The 11,478-nt window shown below is 34.3% G+C and overlaps 1 protein-coding gene across 1 annotated transcript; it reads left to right on the forward strand.

Moving 5' to 3' along the window:
• Window positions 1-4,487: 4,487 nt before the first annotated feature.
• Window positions 4,488-10,582, forward strand: LOC144553875 (putative disease resistance protein RGA3). Its single transcript, XM_078302065.1, has 5 exons — window positions 4,488-4,817; window positions 5,970-7,389; window positions 7,593-8,572; window positions 9,278-9,367; window positions 10,400-10,582. Exons 1-5 carry the CDS (start codon window positions 4,488-4,490, stop codon window positions 10,580-10,582), a joined length of 3,003 nt encoding a protein of 1,000 aa, XP_078158191.1.
• The last annotated feature ends 896 nt before the right edge of the window (window positions 10,583-11,478 follow it).

Below are 11,478 nucleotides of genomic sequence, written 5' to 3' on the forward strand. Positions count from 1 at the left end.
AAATCTGAAAATTAACCATGATACAGAATAAATAATTTTATAATTTCAAAAAAAGTAAAAAAAAGTAAAAAAAATTGGTAACTGTATATTATTTATGTGTATGTGTATTTTTCTATCAAATTATTCACTTAATATTTTTTAAAACAGAAAATTTTCAATTTTTTTTTTCTATTGAAAATATACATGAAAATTCGTATTTAGATTTATCAAATTTACACAAAAAAAATTTGTAAATCAAATCTAAAATTTAAAATTATAGAAAAATATACATACACATATACATATGCATATAAATATGGTTATAAAAAAACGAGTTTAAAAAAAAAAACAAAAAACCGGTTATTGGATAACCGGACCAAAACCATATTTCCGGTTAATAAATCTAAATACGAATTTTCATGTATATTTTCAATAGAAAAATAAAAAAATTTAAAATTTTCTGTTTTAAAAAAAAGTAAAAAAAAAAAAAAAAAAAAAAAAAAAAAAAAAAAATTGGGTTCGGTTAACGGTTCAGCGAACCAACGAATCCGGTTAACCGTTAACCGGACCCAAACCCTTGGTCCGCTAAACGGTTAACCGAACCCTTGGTCCGCTAAACCGTTAACCGAACCTAGGGTCCGGTTAACCGTTTAGCGGTTTGGGTAGTTTTATAATTTACCAACCGGTTCGGTTAATTTTTAAAATTTAATTTAAATTTTGGATAAAAATAAAAAAATCGGTGTACATTCACTAGCACATAACACAAGGTTAGATATTAATATAACTACCATGAAATATAACTAATACTAGTTTGTCTGACAGCTGGGTTCTATAAACTGCCGTCTTAAAATTATCACCTGTTTGGACAACTAGTTAAGTCCATTATTTTTATTTAGAAGTTACCATTGCATATATTATATGTTTTCAAGTTGTCCGTTAAATTAAAACACTGTTTATTAATTATGTAAAATGGATAGATATCGAATTTGAATTGATTTAAAAGATGAAGTATTTGTAACATCCTGATGATACATACTTTTTTAATTATTTTGGACTTATTTATAATATTAGAAATTGAAAGATCTTAATTGTAAAATTGCAAAACTAAAAAAAGAAGAAGTTAAGCTAACGTTACAAAATAGCCACGCGGCCTCCATGTCTTCTTCCTTTTGCATGGTACACAAGCCACTTCATATATATACCTTCTTAAAATCCCAATAAATCTTTCTAAATCAGTCTCTAAACATAAAATCGAAAAATAAAAGAGAAAAAAGAGAAAGAAATTGGAAAAGAATGAAAAAACATATTTTGATTTTGATCGATTAGAATTCTGATTATGTTGCATTGATTCTGAATAGTTATTACAACTTGAATTTGATTTCTTGATCAATCGCTATCAAGTAATTAGAAATTCTCTATAATCTGTGTTTTCGATTTGAATGATTAAATTGGATTTTAATAGGGTATTGAATTGCATAATCAGATTATAATAATATATTCAACTGGAATATGGAGTCTAGATGCTGGAATTGTTTTTAATGAACTGGAATACTGAGAATTGTCTGTTTCAAAGATTTCAACTGGATTTGAACTACTGTTATTGAAAACCTAGTTTGCTCCAATATCTAAATATGTGTTAGTTGTATCATTGGATATTTATTTTTAATATGGAAGATAAATGTTATGATCCATTTGATCACTTTAGTTTTCTTTTTTCGAAATCTTGATGACCGGAATATTTCTGTGTATTTGATGAATTGTATCAAAGATGAGAAACTTAATTTTATATTAATTAATACTTAGTAAATGTATTCCACATTTTTATGCACATATTTCTCATGACTATACACCTGCTTATCAGTGACTCATAAAAATTGTATGATCGATGTTAGAGGAATTCATAGAGTTCGGATTTCCTAATTAACTCAATATTTGAGTTTTGATCCAGACCATCAAATTTGAATCGAACCGTCAGATTAAAGGGGCTCTGTGCACTTTATCTTGGACCGGATTCGAATCAGACGGTCCATATCTAAACTAAAAAATTAGATTACTTTAGAAGATCCTGACCAGAATTCATGTCATATATATAAAGTAACTCACATTTTGAGTTTAGATTAGGACCGTCAAATTATTTTTGCCACGAATAATAAAGAGATTCTCAGCATTTCACCTCGAGTCAATCAGATTTTAATAGGACGTTCCGAATTTAACTCAAATTATGAGTTACTTTAGATGATCCTGACTCGTTAATTGGGCAGGAGAGAACTTGTCGAATTCGTATCCTCTGAGATATCTCAAACTTTGCGTGACTTTATGAAAAATTCCAACCATTTAAATACGTTCTGCACAAATCTCGAAGCACACATAATATTGACCCCTACATCACCCCGAATAGGCACCGGACACGTTGGTCACGCAAAAGTTGAGATATCTCAGAGGATACGCACTCGAACTTGTCTCCGTTGTTGGAGCGTGTGACATCTGGTACGCTTGGAGTGCGTATCCTCTGAGATATCTCATATTTTGTTTTGTGTCGTTTCTTCTTTAAAATTGTGTCGGAATTAAAGTTAAATATGCAACAAAGATTTTGGTCAAGCAACTACAAAGTAAAATTATTGACTACTGAAGGAAGAACAAAAATTCACCGAAAATTATTAACTACAAAGTATGAGCGTTATGTTCTAAAGTCGAACAGCACGCATTGGACTACAGGAAAACATGATCTGACTTTAAATAACTTAATTTTTTGCGAGAAAAATATTAGTTTTGATGGGTTTTAGATTTACTTTTGGGTTTGATGGACAAGAGAGTCATCTGAGGTAGGGGCAGGGCAGGCCGGGCATACCCGGGCACAGGCATTGGTAGATGTCGGGCACGGGTATCACGGGTAGACGGGTATCTCGGGCCGGGCATTCTGAGTTTTTTTTTTCAAAAACTGTGCTCTCCCCGTCCTATACTCATGCCCGTTGTACCCTTGAGGGACAGGGAGGTCCGGTCCGGTTTTTTTTGTTTTTTGTTTTTGTTTTATTTTGAATTTCAAAATAAAGTGGGTAGGGTAGGGTAGGGTAGGGTACCCGGGTAGGGATAGGTCGGGTATACGGGTACGAGCACGGGTACACGGATACGGACACAACGGGCACGGGTATGGTCGGGTACGGGTATAAGTCGGTCCGGATATGGTCGAGTTTTTGTCCAAAAAACGGTGACCGGCCCGTTTTTTGCCTGCACCCGTGTACCCGATCTATACCCGGGCTCGGGCATGGGTACCCCGGACATAGAGTACTGGCGGGCAGGGCACGGACTGCCCTATGCGGGTATAATCAATCCACTAATCTGATGCACTTTAAAATTTATGTGTGATTCGCTCTAAGATTCCTACCCACGAGCTTCAAAGCACATTGGACGGCTCCATTTTCCATCGAACTTAGAAGCAGGCCCAAAGCCTATTAGACCTACTATTGGGTTCATTTCCTTTTTTATTGCATGCTTTCATATGTCCTTTCGAAAATAAAATAGTGTTCATATTACGCTTGGATTGGGCCGTCAGATATTGAGCCTATGACATTGTATAAGCAAAAAGAAAAATTCAGTTTTCGCTAATTACTTTGACGTGTACAATAATTTCATGGACCACGTCTACGCAAACATTTGTTTATAATTTGGAGTGGGTTTTGGATCCGGATATCCAATCCGTTTATCAATAAAAAATTATCTAATTATTTTCTTCCTATCAAAAAATTATCTGAAGCTGAATTAGAAAATTATCCGAATCCGTTTATTCGAATTCGAATCCGGTCTGAATACGGAGCAGATTCAGACCAGATAGGAAATATCGATAGCATATATAGAGTTTGGACATCAACTTACTATGGTTATCTTTTCCCCTTAATTTTGAAACACAACTACAAAAATGTCAATCACACACGATTCATCATATACAGATTCGATAAATTAATGTCCATAAAAACAGTGTGAGACTGCATATTTGGGCTAAAGTATTGCATAATTGTTTGACAATGAACTTGGTTCCAAAACTGGTGGCGTTCTGTGTGTGTGAATAATTGTTTGACATTGCATGGATTTCTAATAGTGTGCAACATTAAATAAAGGTTAATTGGGAGACACGACTAAAAATTGGGGTTTTTATTATATCAATCTTTGTTTAAATCCGAATTCTATAATTGGATTCGTTAATCTAATGGATTTGACTTCCCATTTTAAAAAACTGAAGACGTGCACCCGACCTCGTCTTCAAAGTTCAAATTAATCGTTTGTTTCAACCCTAAAATCGAACCAATAACAAAAATATATATATATATATTAGCAATGCAAAGATGACAACGATACTACGTACAACTATCTATTTATTTAAATATATAGTTGACTTCGAATTTTCTCCGACTTCCCAACCCAATATATATATATATATATATATATTTTTAGAAATTGCATATGTATCATTTCATATCAACACAAGAGAATTAGACTTTTGCAATTTTAGATTGATGGGTTTAGGCGGAGTGATTTCTAATCTCTTCTCTTTGGGTGCCAAATTGCTGCCTGCTGTTAGAGCATCTGCTGGAGATCAAAACCTTCAAATTGAGGCTGAATTGGAGAAGTTGATGAAGATGCTGGAGCGGATCAAGGACACGCTGCACGATGCAGAGCAAAGGGAGATCAGATACCTGTCAGTGAAGCGTTGGTTGAAGGAGCTAAAGGAAGTTGCATATGATGCTGAGGATGTGCTGGATGAGTACCATTATGAAGTCTTACGGGCACAAATTGAGGCAAGAGATGCTTCTCCACCAGATTCTCATAAAAGGAAGCTAATTGAGGTAACTAATTTATTTTCCTTGTGCAAGGGATATTTTGAGATAGATTTTGACTTGAGGAGTCATTTTCACCAAGATAAGATAAATCTTTTAACCAATGTTATCAGAATCGGACCGGACATCGATCTGACGTCGGGTCAATGGTTTATTGGTTGAACGGGTGAGTCAATCAGTTCAACTGCTGATTTTTGTATAACACCAAATCTATAATAGAGGTTATAAGCCATATAAAAATATTAATCTTTGATTAATTTTACCTAAGTGCAAGAGGTAAAAATGTATATCCTCTTACTAATACATCAAATCAAAATTTATTTTTTCTAATCGTTACTAAAATTAACTAGCAACAAGGCTGAAAGGCTAAAAATTGCAATTCTAAGATTGAACAAAATGCTACTTGATAATCAAAATGTGAAGCTTTTAGTTTTTTTCTCCTTAATTATTTGTATAGAACTATGTATAACATTATTTTAATGCTAAAAGATTAAGATAATTAAAAGAATAACACATAATTATTTAAAGAAAAACACATTTAAAATACATTTTATCATGACGAACCATAACATTATTTCTTCTTAATATTCAAACGGTAAGATAATTAAAATGTAAAGCTTTGTCAGACAGTTATTTAAAAGAAAAACCAACATACACAATAACACATAAGGCAGCATAGAGTTTGTCCACGGCATAACCTGCCAGTTGCTTATACCTTTTTGAGTTTTTCTGTACATAAAAGTAAAAAGGAATAAAGGAGCAGCATGGTTCAGATGGATGAGAACCGGTTTTGGTTTTGGGTTGATTCACGGTTCACAGAGAAAACCGTCCAAGCTTTTAATTTTTTTCTGGTCCATACTCATTCGGTGTTTTATTAGAACCGAACCGGATTGGAGTGCGGTTCCGGTTTTTTCCGGTCCACCTGTCCGGTCCGGTCCGGTTTTAATAACAGTGCTCTTAAGTATCAGGTCCAGGTTGAACCATATACAAGGTACTAGCTGGACATATGGCGAGCCACAGGAAATATGACAAGTCCATGTAAATCACATTGCAAACTGCAGATATGTAGCAAAAACCTGTACCATATATATAACTAGTATTATTTGAGTACATCAACATTATAGTAGGTCGTACTCTCTCAAGGTAATTATAACTTTTCAGGTTCCATCCGGAATGCTTAAGCAAATTCAGCAAATAAGGAGCAAATTTGATGAGATTGCGAATGATCGGATAGCACTTGAACTGTCAGATAGAGATGGGCCTGAGCGTTGCAACAACAAATTGCAAATAGCGTCAACTAGCCACTTTGTAGTTCAGTCGAATATCTTCGGGCGAGAAAGGGAAAAGGAGAAGCTGATCAATTTGTTGTCCTCTAAATGTGATATTGTTTCGGTGGTGGCAATTGTTGGCATGGGGGGCATTGGCAAAACAACCCTTGCTCAACTTGCCTATAATGATCAAAGTATCCGACAAAAGTTTGATAAATTTGGGTGGATATGCGTATCAGAAGATTTCAATGTTGAAAAGCTCACCAAAAAATCAGTGGAGTCTATTACAGGAAATGAGTGTGGTCTTACAAATTTGAGTACATTGCAAGAGAAAATTTTGAGGGAGGTCAGTGGGAAAAGGGTACTTTTGGTCCTTGACGATGTCTGGAATGAGAAGGAGAGTCTTTGGGATTCATTTCAAGCTCCTTTTATATCAGCAGCATTTGAAAAAATTCTAGTTACTACAAGGAACGATCATGTCGCACAAATCATGCAAACACAGCCAACATTCAACCTTGGCTATTTGTCAGATGAACAGTGTTGGCAATTGTTTGAGCATTATGCTTTTCGTGGAGTAAAACATAATAAGGGCCCAAAGTTTGTAGAAATTGGGAAACAAATCATGAAAAAGTGTGGAATGTTGCCTCTGGCTGTGAAGTCAATTGCAAGCCTTTTGAGACATGAGACGGAAGAAAAGGGCTGGAGAGAGATTTTAGAAAATGAGCTATGGGATTCTCATGTTAGCAATGAGATATTTCCACCTCTTCAAATAAGTTATGCACACCTTCCCACGTACCTAAAGCCTTGTTTTTTATATTGTTCAATGTTTCCTAAAAATTACTGCTGCAGTGTAAAATATATGGTGAAATTATGGGTGTACCAGGGTTTTATTGAGTCTAAAAGAAACAAGACTGCAGAAAAGATTGGTTTTGAATATGCACAACAGCTATGCCAAAGGTCCTTTTTTGAAAGTGCAGACATATATGAGGGGAATGAATTTGTTTGGTCAGAGTTTAAGTTGCATGATATAGTTCATGATTTAGCACGACTTAATTCAGAAAATAGTTGTTATTCAATTGAGGTTGGTAAGCTCCCGAAATTTCCTGATGGACTATTTCATTTGTATATAGCTCATTCTGTTAACCTAATAGATCATATTCCCTCTGACAAGTTCATTGCTCTGCGCACACTCATTATAAGTTCTTTTGTCAAAGGATTTTTCAGTACTTTTGACCTTTCAATGGCACCAAAATTAAGAGCTCTAGATATATCGGGATTGAGATTCGATGAAATAGAATCTCTTTCCTCTGTTGGTAATTTGAAACATCTTCGTTATCTTTTACTTAGTGATTTTTGCTTTGAAATGCAACCTGAATACTTGTGCTCACTTTACAACCTGAAAAATCTAACTCTTACGGATTGTCATATCAAAGAGTTGCCAACAAAAATAGGAAATCTAGTTAGTCTGGAAGAGCTGATAATTGAAAAAACTCATTATTTATTTTTGGAAATCTAGTTAGCTTAGAAAAGCTCAGAACTAAATATTGTTCAAGCCTCCAGGTGTTGCCTGATTCCCTTTGTCAATTAAAGGCCTTGAGGAAACTCTGTGTTCTAGAGTGCTACCGATTTAAAGAGCTTCCTAGTGACATTGGGAACCTTAAAAAACTTCAAACTTTGGAAGTCAGTAATACTGGTCTCTGTTATTTACCACCTAGCTTGAGCAAGCTTGTTGGAATTCAAGCACTAAAGGTGGAGGTCAAATGCGAGACAATACGATGGTTAAAGGATTTTCATAATCTGGGAGGAACTCTTTCTTTATGTGGTTTGAGAAATATTTCCAATTTAACGGATGTCCAGTGTGCTAACATTGTGTGTATACGTAACTTGGAGCACTTGATACTATCCTGGAATGAGGGTTATTATCAGGATATAGATGGTAGTGTACTTCAGTTAAACATCGAAAGTGGTCAGACCATATTTCTTGAAGATCATTGTTTTTTAGTGATAGTTAGTCTCCAGCCTCACCCTAATCTTAGCAAGCTACACATAGAGGGTTACAGTGGCATTACATTTCCAGAATGGATTGGCAGCCTCTGCAAACTAAAGTATTTCAATATTAACTTATGTAATAGTTTCCAATTCTTAAAAGCAGAGACGCTACCATTAGAACTTCATGAGTTGGAAATTGCTGGATGCCATCAACTAGTATCTATGCCTGGAATACAAAAGCTGAAATCCTTGGTCAAACTTTCCATCAGTAACTGTCAGAACCTGTGCTCGTTTATGGAACCTTCTCTTGAATTGACAATGGGTGCACAGGAGGGTTCATTTTTGGGGTTGAGAAACCTTGTTTCACTAAGAAGTTTGAAGATTTCAAGTTGTTTCAAATTGCAAGTATTGGCGGATGAGTCACTTCCTCTAGAATTTTGCAAAGTTAAGATTTCTAATTGCCCCGGGTTAAAGCAGTGGTGCTTGCAAAATGGAATAAATTACAAGGTACTTATTGGTTCCTATTATTCTATAATATTGTTGTCAGTTTGTTACTTGTTAAATAATTGATGAGGGTGCCATCATCTACTTTCTAAGCTTTATTTCTTTTATTTGAATACAAAATTAAAATCAGGCTATATTTCCTGAACTCAGGATTTACATTTTTTTTTCCATGCTTACCATTCAACTCAGGATTTACATTTTTTTCCATGCTTACCATTCAACTCAGGATTTACATTTTTTTCCATGCTTACCATTCAACTCAGGATTTACATTTTTTTTTTTAGTCATGCCATATGATACTGTTCCATACAAGTTGTCATGGATGCAATCCGTTATCCTCTAAATTATTTTGGGTTGTACAAATGACAGTCTATATACCAAGAATGAAATTTTTATGGTATGGTGCCAACCATAGTGACCGTTACTTGTCTTAATCCATATTAAAAAAATTTTAATCATAATTTAAGAGATGAGAATCAAAGAAGATGTGTGTTTCAGGAAGAGGATGAACATGAAACCGGAGAAGAGGAAGAGGAAGAGGAAGAGGAAGAATTAATTTGACAGTCCCAGAATAAAGTAATGAGATTACAGGTTTCCACCCCTAATCTCCTGTATTTGGATATTTCTGTGAGTACGAGGGAAATTACGTTGCTAAATATGCCATCGCTAGTTCATGCATCCATCTATCTTCCTGATTGGTATGATTAGGATAAATATGTTACATGGGGAGCCAAGCTTATTCACAACCTTTCAAATGTCGAAAGCTTACGGCTTGAATTCTATTGTGTCAAGGGAAAGGTACTTTCTTTTATTAAATTATTGGATATACTCTTTGTTGGCCTATTTGTTGGATATACTCTTTATTGGATATACTCTTTGTTGGCCTATTTGTTGGATATACTCTTTATTGGATATACTCTTTGTTGGCCTTATTTTAGGTATTTTAGAATTAATAAAACCATGCTCCTATTACATATATGCAGTCCATTGTCAGTCCATTGTCTACCCAAGCCCAGTACGTATTGTTTATTACGATATTTATTACTAACTCCCAGTCTATAAGGGATTTTCACATGCTACAACAAAATTAAAATAACATCATTTTAAATTGATTAGTTCTTGATGTTGTCTGCCATAAATACACTGATATTTGTTTTCAACGGTAATTCAGATAAAATTCAGAATATTAAGTGCACCTAATATTTGTTTGTGGTTCTTGGAGTAAACACATCCTATGTCTGTAATAAGCATCTAAAATTTTCATTTATAATTAGCTTTTGTGATTTTCCTTTTTGTTTTTTTCTCTAGAACATAGTTTTCATTTACTTCGTAATGAAAATAGATAAGATACAAGGAGTATTCTAATTGCCCAGTCTTCAACAACTTAAAGCACCTGAAAATTCTGAATTGGGGTTTGTATGACTTTGATCTTGCACTACATTTCCTCCATCACTCACCTAAACTACAGGAGCTCACCTTAGAAAATAAGCATGCAATCTCTCTCTCTCTCTCTCTCTCACACACACACACACACACACACACTCGGTATTGTTAACGGTACTTCTTATTTTCCATGCCTCAATTAAGGGACGTAGATAAAAACACAGTCAATTAATGAGATGATAGAAAAATTCAAATTTATCGAATAGAAAATGACAAGCTTCAAGTATTTATGGTCAATAGATATACTTTGAATGGACAAGATTAGAAAATTAAAAGTAAAGGCTGGTGATATTAGGTGCTATTCATATTAGTCCCCCTTAAATTAAGCCATTGTAGAATGATATATGATCAATGAAACGTGTATAACTTGTTTTGTTACTACTCAAGGTATGTACCACGGAATTTTTAGATGAGGAAACAACTCAAGAGGGACTGAGAGATGCATTTGTTCAACGGGAGTTCCTTAAGACCATTAGAATTGTAGGATTTGAAAATGATAATGGATATGTTGATCAGCTAATCAACAAGTTGCTTGCGCATGTCAATATCATTGGTGAAATTATTGTTTAAATTATGTCTTTTATCTTGTTTAATGTTCAGATGTTATTCATAACTTAGGGGTGCTTTCATGTATTAATATGTTGTGGGTGTATGACTCAGTTGTATTAATATGATTGATCCAATGTAACATCGCTATGCATTTGCATTATAAGAAAAAAAATTCCCTTGGGCCAGAATCTAAACAATTCTGGTTAGTGTAGAGTGTTGAATTGCATGTTTCGCAGTTAATTTTGTTTCAATTGAGCGTTACCACTGAAAATACAAAATTAAAATAAAATAAAGAAGTCACTTTGTACTCTTATGGTCCAGATTGTATCCAATACTGGTACCATTAAAAACAATCTCTCTTGGTGCTTATTTTTTTTCTTGTGCTGGTCATGAACGGGTATCATAGTCAATGTAAAAGTATTTTCATAAAAAGAAAGAGGTCAAATTTGTCTGGGGTGGTCGAATAAACTTAGACAGTAGCCTGACAAAATTACAATGTGAATACGATGTATGCAAATCAAGAGAATAAGTTAATCTCGTCACGTCACGTCATTATTTTTCCTATAAAGGCATGCCCCTCGAATGTAAAAAAAAAATAAAAGTTTGAGATATAAAACATTGTCTCCTAAATTTTGGTTGCGAAATCATCGGGGATTATCTTTTCGATCCTGAACTGACAAGCATACTCCTTAAGTAATTGTAAGTTCTTTATTCTTGCCCTTAAAATAAATTAGAGCTGCTGTGTTAGATTTTCTTCTGCTGGCTTTGTTCCTCTAAATACAGATAATGACGCGTTTTCATTTAGCTGTAGCTAGCTTTCCAAATAAAAGCATGGTTTTTGCTATATGAGCTCAGGTTTTAATTATGATATGTTGAACTTAATTTATCTTCTGTGTTGGATTCATTAGTTTCAATCT

This window comes from Carex rostrata, chromosome 5, assembly GCF_964058835.1.
Source record: "Carex rostrata chromosome 5, lpCarRost1.2, whole genome shotgun sequence".
NCBI classification, from domain to species: Eukaryota; Viridiplantae; Streptophyta; class Magnoliopsida; order Poales; family Cyperaceae; genus Carex; species Carex rostrata.

Bases quoted from the DNA above. Each gene is read 5' to 3' on its own strand.
- LOC144553875 (XM_078302065.1), top strand. From the start codon at position 4,488: ATGGGTTTAGGCGGAGTGATTTCTAATCTCTTCTCTTTGGGTGCCAAA. The intron at 7,390-7,592 runs GTAATTTGAAAC...TTGGAAATCTAG, and splicing joins AGAATCTCTTTCCTCTGTTG to TTAGCTTAGAAAAGCTCAGA. The intron at 9,368-10,399 runs GTACTTTCTTTT...TTACTACTCAAG, and splicing joins TCTATTGTGTCAAGGGAAAG to GTATGTACCACGGAATTTTT.